The sequence below is a fragment of the Canis lupus genome, chromosome 30 (assembly GCF_011100685.1).
Source record: "Canis lupus familiaris isolate Mischka breed German Shepherd chromosome 30, alternate assembly UU_Cfam_GSD_1.0, whole genome shotgun sequence".
Lineage (NCBI taxonomy): Eukaryota > Metazoa > Chordata > Mammalia > Carnivora > Canidae > Canis > Canis lupus.
This window is the reverse complement of record NC_049251.1, coordinates 9,126,384-9,145,314: the sequence shown is the minus strand read 5'-3', so window position 1 is coordinate 9,145,314 and position 18,931 is coordinate 9,126,384. Positions and strand designations below refer to the sequence as shown.

The 18,931-nt window shown below is 49.1% G+C and overlaps 1 protein-coding gene across 8 annotated transcripts in view; it reads right to left on the bottom strand.

The window, feature by feature from the left end:
- The window catches only part of MAPKBP1 (mitogen-activated protein kinase binding protein 1), a 50,420-nt gene that overhangs the window by 7,412 nt on the left and 24,077 nt on the right, over nt 1–18,931 (bottom strand). For 5 of the 8 annotated variants that reach the window (XM_038580136.1, XM_038580143.1, XM_038580138.1 and 2 more), the window contains exons 3-20: nt 18,738–18,829; nt 8,508–8,570; nt 8,217–8,274; nt 7,311–7,481; nt 6,351–6,488; nt 5,929–6,111; nt 5,677–5,694; nt 5,190–5,350; nt 3,891–4,080; nt 3,180–3,326; nt 2,788–2,963; nt 1,930–2,021; nt 1,530–1,655; nt 1,097–1,167; nt 832–953; nt 477–552; nt 254–365; nt 10–73 (exon numbers count right to left, since the gene is read on the bottom strand). In XM_038580136.1, coding sequence (XP_038436064.1) covers nt 10–73; nt 254–365; nt 477–552; nt 832–953; nt 1,097–1,167; nt 1,530–1,655; nt 1,930–2,021; nt 2,788–2,963; nt 3,180–3,326; nt 3,891–4,080; nt 5,190–5,350; nt 5,677–5,694; nt 5,929–6,111; nt 6,351–6,488; nt 7,311–7,481; nt 8,217–8,274; nt 8,508–8,570; nt 18,738–18,829 — 2,060 coding nt within the window. The remainder of the gene's footprint in view (nt 1–9; nt 74–253; nt 366–476; nt 553–831; nt 954–1,096; nt 1,168–1,529; nt 1,656–1,929; nt 2,022–2,787; nt 2,964–3,179; nt 3,327–3,890; nt 4,081–5,189; nt 5,351–5,676; nt 5,695–5,928; nt 6,112–6,350; nt 6,489–7,310; nt 7,482–8,216; nt 8,275–8,507; nt 8,571–18,737; nt 18,830–18,931) is intronic. The other 3 variants (XM_038580139.1, XM_038580140.1, XM_038580142.1) reach the window with 2 other exon arrangements.

The window sequence follows — 18,931 nt, the reverse complement described above, 5'->3', positions numbered from 1 at the left end:
TCTGCTCACCTGTCTCCTGACACAGAGATGAGATGTTTGCAGTCATTACTAAACTTCATGCCAGTGACAATCTCTGTGAGGAACAAAGAATATGGCCTCTGAGCTTCCCTAAAGTCCCAGCCAAGCCCTGTCCCAACAGTGGAAGTGGATGGTTGGTTGGAAGGGAGGGGCAGACAGCTCTGCTAGCTCCCAAGAAAGTAAAAGAAGAAAGAGTAAAGTTCCAGCAGTAGAGTACTGGGGCAACGACACTCACCTGAGTGGCCAAACATGGTGGCCACACACTCGCCTGAAGAGAAGTCGAAAATGGAAAGGTTCTTGTCAGAACAGCTGGTGGCAATGTAGATCCCCGAGGGGTCTGTCTGCACCTAGGGATGGGACACACAGCTGGCAGAGGACAGGGCAGCACCAGTCCCTTTCCACCTAGTATATCTGTCATGCCTTTCTCTGGCCCAGGGCAATTCCTCCTGGGCCCTTACCTTAATCAGAGTGCCATCCTCACCCTGTGACCCTTTAAACAGCTTCTTTTGCTTCCCACTGCTGATGTTAAAGATCCTGTAAAGAAGCATACTCTTGCTCACATGAGGAGGCCATGATCAAGCACTGCTGGGTGGCAGAGACCCCTGCATTCAGTCCCAGCCCTGTTTTCTCTGGGAGCCACTCCCCAACACCAAAGGGGCTACACCACCTCTCAGGTACGGCAAAGTGCCCTGTAGGTTCAAGGGGGCACAAAGACCTGGACAAAAAAGATAGAAGTGGGGAGAGAGCTACCTAGAGCTGACCCCCTCAGGCATGAAGGAATGCAATCAGATGGTTGGAGAAGAGGATGCCCACCGAATATTTCGGTCCTGGCAGCCAATGGCTGTGTACTTCCAGCTGGGCTCCACATCCATATCATAGAGAGTCGTCTTCCGTACCACATGGTGTGTCCGTGTAAACTGTACTCCATCTCCAGACTGCAAGGGTAGAGCGTGTGGGCCCAACAGGCCCAGAGAGCCCTGCTTTCACCCCCCTTCAACTCTTACAACCTCAGCTGGGGAAAAGGTAGAAACCCCCACCTCCCAACCCCTCCCCATTTAGGGAAGCCCCATACCCTCACCTTCTGTGCAGTGCGGAAGTAAATGCTCTTGTCTGCTCCACAGCTGATCATGCGGACTTGCCCATCGCTGGCTATGGAAGAGGGGGTCCTAGCTCTTCCCACTGCTTTCACCAAAAGGGGGCCAGCCCTTCCTCTATTACCCCACTGCTGAGCTTTCTACATGACCCAGACAACTAATTAAATCAGGATGCTTCTCTCCAAACCTAAGCTAGCCATTCTCTATCCTCAGGCAAGCTGTCTGCCTGAGGGTTCCCTAGACAAAGAGTCTACATTCCACTCGCCTTCCTGGCCCCAGGCCTCCTAGCTGCTGTCCAACACCCCCCTGTGACCTGCACACCCTCCTCATGGAGGCAGGAGGCTGGGGGCAGTTGGGGTGGGGATGGAGGATGTTAGTAGTAGGTGGCAAGATGTATCTCAATTGCCCTGCCCCCACCTGCAAACTTGACAGCAGTGATGGAGGATGAGTGCTCATCCAACGTCTGCTGCAGGCTATACTCACGGCCAGCATCTAACACATGGATGAGCCTGTCCCGGCTCGCTGATGCCAGCAGCTTCAGACCTGGGGATGAAAGAACTCCATCAGCCTGTGAGTGCCCAGAGCAGGCCTCCATCTGGGCCCAGCAAAAGGCCCACAGGAACTGAGCCCCACAACTCTAAGCCAAGTGAACCATGGAGCAGGAAGGGAAGCTGTCCTCCTCTAAACCCATGAAGACACCCAGTGCTTTAAACAATGTTTAGTCCTACATTCAAGAGCCAGGACAGATGCAAGTGGCACTAGCAGGACTAGAGGAGCCCTGTGCCACTCTGGGCTAGATACCAGGCATCCTTCTTACCTGTGTCTGGCTTAGAGTACTCCAAGCACAGAATTTCTGAGTCATGGGCCTCTACCTTTAGCATCTCACTCAAGGACTGCAGCTCATGCACCCTGCAAAGGTGAGTAGAGGGAAGAGGTCATTGCCAGATTACAGCAGGAAAGACTCACCCTCCATCCTCTGCTCTATCTTCTCCCTCAAACCTGTTTTTAAAATTACATTTTTATTTATTTTTGAACTGTTAGGCATACAGAAGAGTGGCATTGAGTACAGAGATTTTCCATGTTAACAGTTCAAATATCAGAACCAGGAAGTTTCCGTTGGTACAGTGCTATTAATTAAAATTTTATTTTAATTTCACGTTTTTCCACAATCTTTTTTCCTGAATTCAGGATCCTATCAAGAGTCCAAACTGTACTTAGTTATAATTTCTCCTTAGTCTCCTATAGTCGGTGACAGTTCAATCTTTCCTTATCTTTCATGACCTTGATGCTTTTGAGGAGTATTGCTCACTCTCCAATACTCTTTGGAAGAGTACTGATGACTCTGTCCTGAGTCTGCCTGGTGTTTCCCCATGATTAGACTGAGTTTATGCATTTGGGACAAGAAAACCACAGAAATCATATTATGTCCTTCTTAGTGAGTCATATTATGTACAGGCTTTGTGATCCTGATATGAGGATGCTAAGCTTAATCACATGGTTAGGATGGTTTCTGCTGGGTTTCTTCATCATAAAGTTATTATATTTCCCTTGTATATAGACATCTTGTTCCCCAATCATTTTGAGCCAATGTTTCTAAAGCTCTGTCCTTCAGGACCTCATCCCCTCCAGCCTGCACTGTGGGAGGCAGTCAGGACCACTTCAGGCTTGGCATTACCTAAGCGTGCCTACACGGTCCCCAGAAGCTAGATGCTGTCCGTTGGGGCTGATACACACAGAGCGGATGCCCACACGGGGATCCATCAGGGACGTGTCGGCTTTGTCTCCTCCAGGCAGCTCAGTGTCCAGCAGGGCCTGAGTGTTCCCATCCACATAGATGATCTTAATGAGGTCCTAGTGGAGCAGGCCAGGAAGGGAGGTGGATAAGGCAAGCCTGACCTAGTACAGCTGCAAGGGGGAAGAATGCTGGACAAGATAAACCCCTGGCCCGAGGAGCCCGGCCAAATCCAAGCTGGGCAGATCAAAATCTGGGTACCCAGTTCCTGAGAAGGAGGTATGAAGGCTGAGGGGATATGAGGCCTAAGTATGGAGTTTGTGCCCAAGGCTCACATTGCTGAGGATGTTTCGGTGCAGGGTGGAGCCGTGCACTCCGGAGCTCTCCGTGTTCCACAGGCGGATGGTATTGTCTGAGGAACAGGTGATAAAGGAACTAGGGGGCAGGCAGGCCTGGTTACTGTCCTTCACTTCGGGGTAAACCTGAGGGCCAGAGGGAACAAAGTCAGCTCTCCAGTTAGGGGGCAGTCCTTTACCTGCCTGAAGACATGGAAGAGAGTGAGGTTAAAGAGAGAACACTGGCTGGCACTTAGCCCAGTGTTTGTCACATGGTAAACAAGCCATTATATCAGATACTCTCTATAATCACTACAGGCAAACCACTTAGCCAAGCATCCTTCCATGTCTCCACTAATATCATTTCAATTAATTCTTAGGACAACTAGATAAATCAGATACATCAATTTATAGTTCAGGAAATTGAGACTGAAGTCAGTAACTTGTCCAAGATCAGCCAGCTTATGATGAAGCAAAGCTAAGGAGAGACAGGCATACAATGGAAGAAGCCTGAGATACATAAGCACTAAAATTCAAGCTCAATCCGTGGGACCCATCTGAAGATTTGTGGATACACAAGAATGTTGCTGGAGAAACAAGGAGGCAGCAGGAATATAACTTTATGCTCAGGGATCCCCAATTCCCACCTCACATAGTACCCCAGCAAACCTAGTCAGTCCCAGGCCAAGCCAGCCCAGCCCACATACATACCTCCACACTCCAGACGCAAGAGGAATGATAGAGAGCCGAGTACACCTTGCCCACTTTTTTGGGGTCCCTCACATCCCAAACATAAATGCTGTGGTCGTTGTATACACAAGACAGCCACTGATTGGTAGGATCAAAGGTCAAGGCAATGGTATCTGGATACCTGGCGTTGGCCACCCCAGAGAAGAGGCGACTGTGGGGAAGAGAGGACAGGGCAAATAATGAGTAAAGAGCTGATGAAATGAAGGATTGGGGGTGCCTGGGTGGCTCAGTTGGTTAAGTGTCCACCTTTGGCTTGGGTCATGATCCTAGGGTCCTGGCATCAAGCCCTGCATCGGCTCCCTGCTCAGCGGGAAGCCTGCTTCTCCCTCTCTCTCTCCCCTCCCTCCTGCTTGTGCGCACTCTCTCAAATAAATAAATAAAATCTTAAAAAGAAAAGAAAAGAAAAGAGAAAAAAGAAAAAAAAGAAAAGAAAGAAAAGAAAAGAAAAGAAAAGAAAAGAAAAGAAAAGAAAAGAAAAGAAAAGAAAAGAAAAAAGAAAAGAAAAGAAAAGAATGAAACAAGCCAAACCACAAAGGAAGGAGAGTGAGCATGGCAAGCCCTCTCCAGACCTGCAGGGGGTAGTAACTGCTTGAGAAAGAAAAAAGCAGCCTCTGACAGCTGTCAGTAGGGAGCTAATCTGACACTGGCTGTTGGACCATCGTGTTCTCATGAGAAACACAAACAATGCCAAGAACACCAAAATCAGACGAGGTAACTCTGCGGCCATGACAGTCGAACAAAAGCAAGACACCCCCCCCCCATAATCGTGTCTGAGAGTGAAGATAAATGCACATCACTGTACAACAAACCACTAACATGACCAAACATTTCCATTCCCTTCTATCGTGATTGACTGCTGCTTCTTTACCAATTACAGCTCTAGCCCCATACCTTCCCTTCTACCTCGTAGATAAAGATTATTAAGATATCCAATTGTGGAACTGCCTCGACTTCCTGACAGCACCTAACCAGAGCAAAACTTCAATCCCTGGAACCATTCCTAAAATCACCGAATTCAAGTCCAGATCATACAATAAGCCCTAACACCCACTTACTGAGAAACTCCCTGGTTCCCCACAGTGTGAGGTCTCCTCAGTGGCAAACAGTATCCATTAACCAAATTTGTAGGTCTACAGAGGTGTTCCTCTGGCAATCACTGGGGCACTGATACACTCTTCACTTTGTTTCCTGAAGCACAACCAGGGAAGGCTGGGCCCAGAGTGAGGATCTGAGTGGAGGCAGCAGACCCACATAGCTCACCTGGCCTCAGTGACGCTGGCAATGTCTGTCCCCAGGGCATGGGGCCGGGGCAGTGTGCTGAGGAAGTGCAGGTTAGAGGGATTGAAGAGGCGCACAGTGCCATCAGCACAGCCACAGAAGATGTAGTCTTGGCTCACAGAGATGCAGTGCGCCACAGTGGTCTGCAGGCAGAGGGGCTCAAGTCAGCAAGGGTCACCTGCCCAATCCCTCCATAACAGTCGCCTGCCAAGAGGACAGACCAGCCGAGGCAGGAGCAAGGAGAAAGCTGCCCAGCTGCTCTGGCCTGAGCCCCTCAGCTGTTATCTAGAGATGCCCCTCCCTCCAGCAGCAGGTGGCCAGAGGGCCCATAGCCACGTGCAGTTGGGGGATGGAGGCCAGGGACCCTTCTAAGGCACAAGAGGTTTTGACAAAGAAGACAAAGTAGAAAGAGCCCAGCAAAGAGAAAGAAACAGCATGAGAAAGACAGGAGGATCTAAGCACCACTTACTGTGAAGCTGTCTGTATTCTGAGCAGAAGAGGGAAGCAGGGAAAAGAAAGGTGGAAAGAGAAAGCAGAGAGGAGGGAGTTATATAGATCTCCATGGAACTAGGCCAAGTTCTGGCTCCCCCAAACTCCTCTCTCCTGCAGTCTCCTGCATGCATGAGGCATGAGTCCCCTGCTACAGAGCCAGAAGCATCAGATCTCCCCTGAGCTGACACATGGGCAGCCAGCCCCTACCCATGGGGCCAGAGGTGCTTACTCTCAGCTCCACCCACTTATCCAAAAGCCTCCTGTCGCTGAACTCGCACAGCAGCCCCGAGGATGTGATGCAGAAGGTGCTGTCGGCCTTCTTCCCTCGGCCACATGCCACGTCAGTGAACAGGTTGTTCCGAAGCTCTCCCAGCAGCCCCGAACGGCCTAGCAGAGGCACGGTGGCATTCACCTGTGGAGATGCACCACTGCTGCCGCCCATCCACCCCGGAGCCTGCCCCAGCAAGCTAGGCCCTGGGGAGAGGGAGGAGGAACAGCGAGCACCCCCCCTCTCTTTGAGACCACTCCTCAGCCCACACAGCACCTGGCTCACCCAGAACTTCTATACAGCTGCTGAGAGGGGCCCAAGTGATACAGGGTCTGGCCAAGCAGGCTCTGGCCCTGTGGCTCCATCCAGCTTCAGCAGCTCACCTTTGAGGTCTTACTGTCATCAAGGTACCAGAATTTGATATGCCGGTTGCCTGCAGTGACGAAGTAGCTGCAATCTTCAGAGAAGGACACTGCTGTCACCCGACTCGACACCTTATTGGAGGCCACCACAATGTTTTTCTGGAGGGAAAGCCAAAGGAAGAATCAAAATTGTGCCCCTTGGGGCTAAGAAGAAAGAGGCTGAGAGGGTGGAGAAGGGGCTAGATAGGATCTGCACTTTAAAAAAATGGTTCTTGGGCAGCCCAGGGTGGCTCAGCGGTTTAGGGCCGCCTTTAGCCCAGGGTATGATTCTGGAGACCCGGGATCGAGTCCCACATCAGGCTCCCTGCATGGAGCCTGCTTCTCCCTCTGCCTGTGTCTCTGCCTCTCTCTCCGTGTGTGTCTCTCATGAATAAATAAAATCTTTTTTTAAAATGTAAATAAATAAATAAATAAATAAATAAATGGTCCTTTCGGGCAGCCCCGGTAGCTCAGTGGTTTAGCGCCACCTTCAGTCCAGGGTGTAGTCCTGGAGACATGGGATGAGACCTGGGATTGAGTCCCGAATCGGGCTCCCTGCATGGAGCCTGCTTCTCCCTCTGCCTGTGTCTCTGCCCCTCTCTCTCTGTGTCTCTCATAAATAAATAAATAAAATCTTAAAAAAATAAAATAAAATAAAATAACCTTTCCAAGATTTTTTGGTCAGAAAAAGAAGGGAGAGAGACTTTCTTTCTAGAAGAGTTGAAGAGATGATTCCTTTCCCCTGGAGATCCTCAAAGACATAAAGCTAGCCAGCTCCCTTCTACCAACACACTTGGCTACACAGTTGCTTTTTTCTGCTTCAGGCTATTTTCTGGAATGAGATCAACAGAGTGAAGGGGTTCAAATCAGCAATTTCCTGGCTCCCCAACTGGCCCATGAACCCCCATGAAGCTGTCAGGCCAGCCCACCCAGTCCACTCACCTTCCAGGCCCAGACATTGACGATCATGTCGTGCTGGTAGCCCACAGAGACAATGTACTTGGCGCTAGGGGAGAAGGCCACACAAGCCACACCATACTTATGCTCCTGCAGCTCTGCCACCTGGCTATGCTCAGCCACATCCCAAACACGCACGGCAGGCATGTGCCCACTCTGCAGGGAAGCAAGAACTAGAAGTGAGGGCAGATGCATATAACCTCCCCAGGCCTTTCAGAGTGAGGGCCCTTATCTCCCCAACTACTACACACAATCTCTCTTGGCCAAGAGTCAAGAACAGAGTGCTATACAGAGCAAAGGTTTAAAAAAAAACAAAAAACATGATAAATATCTCAGGACAACAATGATTATCTGGGGGAAAATAGCCCCAGATTTTGTTCAATATCTCTGTTTCAGGGTGTGCACCTCTGTATTTGTTCAAAACTCCTTGAGTGATTCTGATAACCACTACCACTCAGGCCTATTTCTCTGCCTCTGCCTCCCCGCAAAGCCTGAGAAGGTAGAGGTAGTCCTCATATGCCCAGCAGGGGGCCTCTGGGGATAAGGAACATTTTAAGGCAGTGGTTTCCAAAGCCTGCTTTCCAAACCAGCAGAGTCAGCATGCGGGAACTTGTAAGAAATGCAAATTTTGTGGTTCCATTGCAGACCTACGAATCAGAAACTCTGGGGGTGGGCCTGGCAATGTGCACTTCACCAAGCAATCCAGATGATTCTGGTGCTCAGTAAAGCTTAAGAACCACTGTTTTCAGGTAGAGGAAAAACTAGAATTTAGTATCTGTCCAGGAAGCCAAAGCGGCAGCACTCCTAACTAGGCCAAGGACCATATAGCTCTCTGCTGAGGCCAGGACACCCACCCTTCTCAGAGGACTGCAGCCTCCTTTCTTCACTCACCTCTCCAGTGACCAAGTACTTGCCATCAGGGGAAAAGGCGAGGGCAGTGATGGTCTTCCTACAAGACATGAGGCAGGCTCAGAAGGGCATTGACAGCCTGGCCTAAGCCTGGCTCCCACAGAATCCCCTCAAAAGGCAAGATCAGCAAACATCAATGTACATGTGCCATTTTGTTATCAGTCCTGGGGCCCAAGCAGGCCCCAGTCCGCAGAGCTACAAAGACCCCAGAGAGTGCCATTCTCACAGCTCCCAGGGAAGGGAGGTACTTCCTGAGGGCCCAGACCCATTTACCTGGAACTGTTGAGGATGTGGTGCTGTTTGTGTTTCCGGGGATTGAACAGCACGACCACACACCTGGGAAGATGAGTGAGACAACAGACTTAGCACCAAACCATAGCTCCCCGGGAGCACGCAGGGTACCTGGGAATTCCGGTCACTCAGCACAGGGAGCTGCATAGAGCAAGTTCAAAGGAGCTCTGCTTGCTACCAAGGGCAACTGACTGCTTTCTAGCAACCTATTCTTGCTTCTCTTCCCCACCCACCAGGGCCTATCTCTGCAGCCCCATTAGGATGGAGGCTCCCTGGAAGCCTATCCCACTAGGTCCCTAAGCACCAGCACCATCTCTGGTCATACCCACAAATGGCAGCAAGGACTCCAGCTGCCCCATAGACCTTACACAGAGCTCAGGAAGGGGTGCAAGAGAGAAGAGTACATGTGATTTGAGCAAAGCAGGTCACAGGCATACAGCCAGTTCACAGGCTTGGAGCCACATGTATGACAAGCGTTTGTGCTCCAAGGAGGGGTTAGGCCTCTCAGGTGTGCACCCACATGTGTACCTGGCAGGAGTAGACCCCACACCCTCTATGTGTCAGATGATGAAGAATGGGTTGGAAGGCATGAGGCTGGAACTGCAGGGAGGCTCAGTAAGACTAGGAGAAAGGGCAGAGAGAGCCCAAGAGGGCCTGAGGAGGCCTGTTCAGTGCCTTGGAACTCCTGAGCCCCGCCCTGAGAATCCCATAAGGGCCCTCTAGACTACCAGAAGACAATCAGAGACTTCACCTGCCTGCCTGCCTGCCTGCCTGCTGTGCAGAGAAGGGTGGAAGTACCCTCTCCAACCAGGCAGCAAGAGTGGACAGTATCAGGTTCAGACTGACTTTCCAGAGGCAGTTCAAGGTGGTAGGAGCCTCCAGAGGAGGCCAGGTGGTAGGAGCCATGGCCGGAAGTCCAAAGCTGTAGCCAGGCAGTGTTCTCCCTTAGGCTCCGTGGCTGTTAGCAGGCCTGGGCCCATCGCCCCTCCTGCCTCACTGCTTCATTTACTAATGAAGTAGCTGACAAGAGCAAGCGTGGGGCCTGCTATGCCAGGTCAGGGGATGAGGACAGAATGAGCAGAGGGCAACATCCCCCAGACCAGTCTTATTTAATTGGAAACCCACTGCCTGCTAGAAGCTTGAAGCAAAGGCAAGTACAGCTGCTGGTGAGTGCTTAGCGTATTAGGCTCCATAAACCATTTCAATATGCACAGTCCACAGGTAATCTCTGGGGACGCAGGGATCTCGGAGGTACACTAGGTAGGTATGCCCAGAACTGCCAGGCTGAGCAACAAACAGCTTTGGAATTCTTGAGTCACATCTCCTCTAACCCCTCCCCAAATCCGTCCTGTTTCCTTTCTTCTCTCTCCATCTGCTCATCTTTCCTTGTTCTCCTTTCTCTCCTTACACCAACTTCTAGTCTCCTGCTTCCCTTAAACATACAACAAAAGTCAGATGGCCTTGGAAACCCATCACTGGGTTTCCCAGTGCCCCATCACTGTCCCTCCCCCTTCCCGAACACACACACACCCCCATGCACACTTGCCCAGCTTCTGTTAGGGGCAGTCCAGGATACAAGGAGCCTAATTCCTCCAAACAGACAGACTCATAGAACCTTAGAGCTGGAAGGAAGGACGGAAGGAATTAAATGCACTGTGCTAGATGACTAAATTTCACCTAGTCCAACCCTCCAGAATTTTGAGATGAGGAAGTCTAGGCTCAGAAAGTTCCTAGAAAGAGCAGAGCCAGGACTCCCAGACCTCCTCCTGACTTCCAATGCACTTCATATCAAACACACAGGCATGTCTGATCTGATTGCATCATTCCTGGAAGATGAGCCCTAGGGGGCTTCTAAAACCAAACTCCTTCAAGTACTCATGAAGGCCCTGGGTGGTATGACCCCTGCCCACCCTACAGCTTCACCCTGAACCATGCTCCAACCAGTCTTTCGCTCTCTTTAACCTGCCATGCCCCTTTACAGGAACTGTTTCCCTTATCTAGAACATTCTTCTCTCCCTTTTCCAACTAGTTAATCTTTAGTCCTCCTTCAGATCTCAGGTCAAATGGCCTCAGTATATTATAGCTCTCATAACAAGCACAGCATATCAATCTTTTGCAACCTTTATCACAGCTGTAATTTTACATTTATTTTTGATGACCCTCCCGCCAGAACATGCCTTTCCCAAGAATGGGAACTGGGTCTGGTTCTCCTGACTGCTTTGCCTCTTGTGCCAGCAGAGGCTGGCCCACTGCAGTTGCTCAAGAACCATTTGAATGGGAAAATGCCTCCCTTGGTCCACTAGCTTGGTCCTGTGGGGCATCAGTAGGCCCAGATCTCCCTACTCCATGCCCCACTTGTCTTCTTTGGAAAGAGGGACTGCAGACCTCTGGATCCTCAGAGGCACTGTTGGGGTAGTTAGGGACACTGTACGCTTCAGAGGCAGAGACCAGGGTTTGAAGCCCTTGTTCTCCTATGTACAGCTCGGTGACCCTGGATATGGCACAAGCATGTTGACTTATATCTATAATAAAGGAGATACTCAGATCTAGCTCTAGGACTTCTGCGATGAATAAATGATTTTTTCTGATACATAGTAGGAGCCAAACAAGTGGCAAATCTTAATATTACTACTACTTAAGCATGGAAAGGAGGCTGCAAGGGGGGCCCCTGGCAATGGGGAACGAGGTACTAAGGGACTGTCAGGTTTTTCCTTTGGAAGAATGGAGGTAAGTCCTGTTAGGACCTCAATAATGGTAAAAACTTCAAAGGAGGCTTTATTTTTTGTTCTGGGAAGGCAGCCAGGAAAGGAGAGCTAGATTAAGTTTAGGAAAAGAAAATATCTGCATTTTCATTCTCTCAAGGTAGCAAGGAAGAGATGGGAGGAGTGCTGAGAGAGAAACTAAGTGTCTAGGACAGCAGTAGAGAAGCACAGAAGGAAAATGGAAGTGCCATCTCCTAGCTAAGCTAAAAAGCACCACATAAGAGTTCCAGTGAACTCTAGGGCACCTGGGTGGCTCAGTTGGATAAGTGTCTGCCTTCGGGCTCAGATCATGACCCCAGGGTTCTGGGATCAAGCAGGCTCCTGGCTCAGTGAGGAGTTGTTGCTCTCCCCCTCTCCTGTTGCTCTTCCTCCCCCCTGATCATTTTCTCCCTCCCTCTCTGTCTCTCTCCCTCTGTCAAGTAAATAAATAAAATCTTTCTTAAAAAAGTTTCAGTGAATTCTAAACATGAAGGCTTCCAGTTCCTTTAGTAACCAATCCTCTGCTCTCGCTCAAGGGGCTTGGTAATAAGAGTTACCATTTATCAAGCACTTTCTAGGTAGCAGACACTCTGCCAAGCAGCCTGGATGTCTGTTTTTAGCTAATCCTTACAATAACCTTGTGACTCTTAGTACAATTATCCCCACTTTACAGATGGAGAACCGAAATCAGAGCAGTAAGGTAGCTGGCTCAAGGGCACTTAGCTAAAGCCAAAGGGAATAAGGATTCCAGAAGCAGTGCTCTAGGGAATGCGGAGTAGAGTGAGTTGAGGGAAGAAGAGAAAAGCAAAGTTGGAGATGAGAGACGTGAAACACACTGACCTAACATGCAGGGTGCCGGGCCAGGAACCTGTGAGAAGAGGGAAAGATTGGGGCACTTGGAGGGTAAAAAGGATTTGGGCTACAGGATTTGGAAATCAGAACAGGGCAGATGAAAGCGATGGCTGTTATAATCCCAAGGTCATAGATTTTGATATTTAGATTTTAATACTTTATTCAGTGTATGAAAAATCACACACACGCATGCACACACCAGCCTTCCACCACCATGAAGTTTTTGGGCCAACTGATGTTTTCTAGCTTTTTTGTTATCTGTGCCGACCTACTGAGGAGGCCCGTTTCTACAGGCTCATCTCTCTAGCAGTGATCTCTAGTCTGAGTGGTTACAAGTTACCTAACTTCCTGAACAGCTACACACAAACCATGGCACGGGGCTTCAGCTGAGAGCTGATCTGACTCAACCCGACCTGACACAAATTCCAACCAGCCAAATTCCAAATCCAGAAAAATTGGTGATAGGCTCTATAATACACTTTTGAGTTTTCCTTTAAGCCCATCATCCCGAACCAGCATTGTGACTTTCCAAGGGTAGTGCATCAGACTGCTTATACACTTTCTAAGTCACTGCACACAAATTCTGAGTCTTGCTGGACTACAACATCTTGTTTCAACCTCCTGGTACGTTCAGCTCCATGGTGGGAGGAGGAAGGAGAGCAGTGAGTGTGTGTAAAAATACGGTGTAGAGAGGGAGATGACTGGCTGTGAGGCAACCCTTCCCTTCTCTGACTCCCTCCCTCATACACCTCCTCCAGAATAGCCTGGAAAATTCTCAGGTACCGCATGGAGGAGTCACACAAAGGAGAGAAATGTGCAAAGGAGGGAAACACACAGACATAGATCTCTAAGCTGAAATTTTTACTTTTAATTATTCAAATATGGAAACCTCCCAACACAGAGAAAGAGGAGGAAAGAGCTGTGTCACAGCTCCACTTGTAGGGACAATAATGCAGATGCCCAAGTGAGGACAGAACTTGGCAAAGACATCCAAGGTTCCCACTGTGCCCCGCTGGCTGAGTTCTCCCAAGAGAAGAGACCTCAACGACCCTGATAGAGGAGCCACCTCAGTCTTCTCCGACCTTGAGCAAGCTCCCCAGTCTACTGGGGAGAGGAGGGTGGGGTGCAGTTGCATCAGTCTTTGGCCCTCCGCCTCAGTGCCCCCACCCCAGTCTACCCCCCCTCCCCGGGGGGCTCTTGCCCTCACCCAGCACTGCAGGCAGTCATTTGTACGTGTGCCCTGTAGCACTGCTGGCCCAAATCCATGACAAGGGCTAGGCTGGCCCAACTGGATGAGTCCTATAATTCAGAACCCCAGGGTGCAGGTGCAGAGAGACAAGGAGGCCTCAGTCCCCCAGGACCTCAGCCTGGGAGTCACGTGGTGGAGCCCCAGTACCAGGTGCTGGGCCCATTGCCCAGGAGCTCCTCTGAACCGGGAAGGGCCAAGCCCTCAACACACCCCTTCCATGGACAGGTCCAGGCCTGCTGCCATCACCAAGAGCCCAGCATTCCCACAGGATCTGCCTCCTACCACTCTCCATCTTCCAGAAGGCAGAAACAAAAGGAGCGTGGGATGAGCAATGAACACAGCAGCACATATTGGCAGCAGGACACAAGAAGTTCAAGTGGAGACCCTGTGCTTGGAAGTTCTTCTTTAATACCAGGTAAAATCAGAAGGTGACTCAGACAGGGACAAGAGGTCCTTCAAACCTTGCTCAAATGTCACTCTCTAGCACGATTTAACATTACAACCCCATAGCCTAGTGCCATTCCCTAGTTCCTCTTGCTGTTTATTGCTTGTATCTTTTCCAAGCACACATCAACTTGCAATATTCTATAAAATTTACTTTTGGGGAGAGAGGAGATCTATCTTTATCACTAGATTGCCAGCTTTGGGCAGGTGGTATTTTTATCGGTTTTGTTTACATCCCCAGGGCCTTCAAGATAGGCACTCAATAAATATTTGTGAATGGATGAATAAATCATTAAGTCACTAGCCACCAGATCTCAAAGTCAAGGAACCTCCTGATCAGTAGAACTGAGAACAAGGGCCCCAGGATAGGTGCATGGTCCTCCCCTACCTTGGGCTTTTAGGACTCACTGACACTTGAGGACAGTATGATGATGAAAAGAACAAGAAAATGGGCCAGCCAGACCTAACTGCTAGCATACTGTGTCATCTTGGGGGCATATTCCTTAACTTCTCTGAATCTCAGCTTCCTCATCTATAAAACAGGAAGAATAATGTCTACCTCACAAAATTGGCTGTGGGGACCGAAGAAGACAATGTGCAGAGTAACCAGCATGGTGCTCCAAGCTTCTTCTTGACAGGTACTCTGCTACACCACTAACAAGGAAAACGCAATCCAGGGGCTCAGCATATACAACAGGAGCCCCAACTATGGCATCCCATACATGACCTGCTGGACACCACTGACTCATTAGAATCCTCGCCCAGATGTGGAATTATAAACTGTCCCTCTGGACTAACTCCCAAAAAGGAAATCTTATAGCTTTAATTATTCTAAGAGAGAATAAGTCTAAGATGTTTCCGAGGGCAGCCTCGGTTGTGGTCCTCTTTAAATGCCTGCAATCTAGGACCTTCCAAATAAGTAATCCTCTTAGGCAGGTCATGGGACCCACTGACATTTCTGTTTCTGGGATGTTTTACAAGTCCCTCTTCAAAAACATAAGAAAAGGCAGAGAGTAACATGGCTTCCAGTGGAGAGCGTCTAGTACTTCTCTCTGCTGAGAGGGCTCTAAACATATTCCCTTCGAGAATAAGAGATCAATCTCTGTGGGCTGCAAGACTTATAAGCCAGGTCAAAATGCAGTGCCTGGGCCCCCATCCTCTCACTTATTCTCTAGCCACCACCACCACCGGTTAGCCCCTCAGACGAATGAACCGATTTTTCGTCTCTTTGGCACCCTTACATTTGAGGCTTCCTCCACCTGGGTAACTTTGGAGTCAGATCCTCATCAGTTTGTTCCTCTTGGCCATTCAGATATCAGCTGAATGCTACCTCCCTCTAAGTCTTAACTACCCAATCCTAAAGTAGGCCTCTCGGGCTCCACCCCCACCATGCATCCCACAAGTTACTCATTTACTCTCCTTTCCATCACTTGGTTTTACTTTCTTCAGAACATTTACCATCTCTGATATTATCTTGCTCATTTATGGACTTACATGCTTATTGTCTGCTTGCCCTTCTTGAACCTAAATCCCACAAAAATGGTCACCCTTCCTGTCCTGTTCACTGTTACATATGATATGCTTGAACAGTGCATGTTTTCAACAAATTACTGTTGAACAAATGAAGGCATTGATGACCAAATCATCTGAGGAAGAACTCAGGGGCCTCAGTTTCAGGTGTGAGACCTGCAGAATAACCAGAAGACAGGCACTGAGGGGACCGATGCTTGCAAGTACCCCTGCACATGACTCACATCCACCAGAGCACAAAGTCCAAGCATCTTCTCTCTAGTCCACCTGCTGTCTCCACAGACCCACACGCTCCCTGGCAAACCCACCACACAGGGCTTGCCACAGACAGTAAGAAGGCAGTTCTGTGCTCCTTTAGCTCAGATGGCACCAGAACACAGTTCAGGTTGAGATACTGTGATTTCACACCTGGTCCAGTGCTTTGGAGCTGGGGGCCTCAGCATAACTTCTAATATGCGCTGAGTAAATGGAGGGCCTTCTTGGGAAATCTTGGTTTCCCCTCCTCCTCCCTAATTCCCTAATTAAAGCAACCAAGAGGTCTCCTCTGGGCTGCTGGCTAGGGGTCAACACCTTTCCAGGACACCTCCCACTCAAACAGCTGCTCTGCCCAGAGCATTCACCCAGGCCAGGCCCTACACTTTGGCACTCGGGATCAAGAGAAACCCATTCTCAGGACGGACTAGCTCCACTGTTGCAATGGGGGCTGTGCTGGGTTCTACAGCACCTGAACTCCTTACCAAGCCAACTACGGAAGGGGCCCAAGTCAACTACAGATGTTCAACTAAATTGAGTTCTTCGAAGAGGCTACCTGGGGACCACCTAGCCTCCTGGAGCAGGGAGCTCAAAGTGTGACAGGTGAGGGGCAGGCTTTCTGTGGAGAGAACAGCAATGGGGGAACTCTGGAGAAGAGATGCAGGAGCCACTAAAACCGAGGGGTCTCTGCTCAGACTTCACCCACCTCGGCCTGACACACATCTCCCTCTACCCCACCCTCTCAGAGCTGTTTCATTTCCTTTCAGAAAACTTTGTTTTGGTTTGATATTTGCCTCTAGGCCTCCGGGAGACTTTTCTGAGCTTTGTTTTTCTTCTTGTTTCTAGGATACCTGAGCCGCTCCTAAAGCAACAAGCACAGTAGGAACTAGAGAGTGGGGGGTGGGGTTAGGATCACCAGATAGGAAAAGAAGAGGAGGGAGGGAAAGAGCCTGCTTGGCTCACACAGACTTCAGTGGTCCCCAGACACCCCAGAGGCACAATGGGGACCTCTAGCACAGAGCAAAGTGAAAACACTCAGAAAGGAGCCATTTGCAAAGAGGGAACTTGAAGTTCTAGGAAATCAAAAGGTCAGGGAGTAGATCATGTCACTGCCCAGGGCTCACCCAAGCCAGGCACACTGAAGGAACCTACTAGATGACACAGAAGAGAAGCTTCCATATACCATCTGGAAGGCTAATGACTCCCAGGCACATGTGCCAGGCTGGGACCTGCCCACAAACAGAAACACATATCCTTAAAGCACCAAGCCTGGGGTCAGGGGCATGAAGCGAAGATGCAAGGAGCACAGCTCCACAATCCCTAGGGCAGGCACACTAGGCTCAACACATACCAAGCAGCAGCCCAAGTCTTTCCTGCCCATCTCACATCCAGTCCTAGCCCCAACTCCAACAAGAAGGAACCTGGCTTTCCCAGGCAGAGGCAGGCACGAATGGAATTCCCCTGAGGCGGGCTGCACAGGGTGTCCAGCAACAGAGGTCATTCATCAACTCGCTTCTGGAGTGGGAGAAGGAGGCCAACTCGGCCTCCAGAGTAAAGCCCGTATAGCTCTCATAACACCCCACCACAACATTCAATGCCAAAGGGGCGTTCAGGAAAGGCACTGACCCCAGAATCCAGGGGCAGAAGTTTACCTGGTATAGATTAAGATGCCCATAAATTGGGCTCTTCTCATTCACATGGCAGGTAGATAGCTACACAAAAAGGAGCTTTTCAAAATAAGCAGAAAGTCAGGTTTTCCCCCATCCCACACCATTTTAAGATTAAGGAGCTTTGTAGTCAGACTACTTGGGTTAAAATCCCAATATAGACACTTACTAGCTGTGTGACCTTGAGCAAACTGCTTAACCTCTTTATCGTAGTTTCCTTCTCTAAATGGGATAGTAATAGTACCTGCCTCACAGGGTTGCTCTGGGTATTAAATAAAATCATTCCTTGCAAAGTACTTAACAATGTGCCTGACACAGAATAAGTTCTTGATAAAGGCAGATTTTTGATGGGATGATAAAACTAAGAAAATCATATACTGGTACAAAAACTACAAGAGCTGCTGTGGAAATCACACTGGGAAACTTGGCATTCCCAAGCTGACAGTGGGGGAAGGAAGGTAGAGCAATGCGGACTTCCCATTTTTGTGCTCTCATGCCCAGCAGCAAAGTTGACAGAGAGAACCAGAAGCAGCAAGAGCACCAATCCTCCCAAAGAAACACTTCTGCAGAAACCTAAAGAAACTACAGCTGGGGGTTTCTCATCTGCAGAACAGAGGAGTGAAAAGGCAGCAAGGGACAAATGAACACCAGTTCCAGAACCCTACTTTTCTTCCATGGCACGGACATGTTTCCAAGTGATGAGACTAGGCAAATGTTCAGAGTGGTATTTTTTATAAAATAGCCAGAAAGTGGAAACAACCCACATGTCCATCAAGTGATGACTAGATGAAATGTAGGACATCCACATAATGGAGTATTATTCAGCCATAAAAAGAAGTGAAGTACTGATACCTGCTATGACATGTATGAACATCAAGAACATTATGCTAAGTGAAAAAAGCCAGTCACAGAAGATCAAATATTCTACCTATATGGAATGCCCAAAACAGGTAAATCTATAGAGACAGAAAGTGGATTAGTGATTGCTTGGGGCTGAGACTCTTGAGGGGAAATGGGGAGTGACTGCTAATAGGTATGGGGTTCTTTTTTCAGGGTGATGAAGATGCTCTAAAATTGATTGTGGTGATGGTTGCACAACTCTATGGATATGCTAAAAAAAAAAAAAACCCACCAAACTGTACATTTTAAATGGGCAAATTGGTACATGAGTCATATTTCAATAAAGCTGTTTTTAAAAGTGACTAGGAGGTAGACATTAAAGATGGTGTTGGGAAGTATGTGTAATACAAAGTGTGAATCTGTACGTATGGGTGGCTGGCCTCAAAACAGGGCAGGATGGCAACAAGGACAACATTCAACAAAAACCCTTGACCTGACCCTGTATCTCCTTTACAAAAATGTTTACCAAAACATTAACCTGAAGATATCAGAAGAAACCAAAAAACCCCTGCCCATCCCAGTTGGTTTTGCATTGTTATAAACTCCCATGCAATAAGCCTTCTTCCAACGTACTCACCCGGCAGGGTAGGCAACTAAACCCGATCGAGGGTCACAGGCAAGTCCTCTGCCTCCAGACACTGTTATTCCAAGCACCTTCTCCAAGGTTACCTGTTAGAGCAAGACAGAGAAGTGACATATGGACAGAGTGGGCAGGCCTGGGAAGAAGTGCTAAAGGTAGCCACGACCATCCAGCAAATGCTGACTACTTTC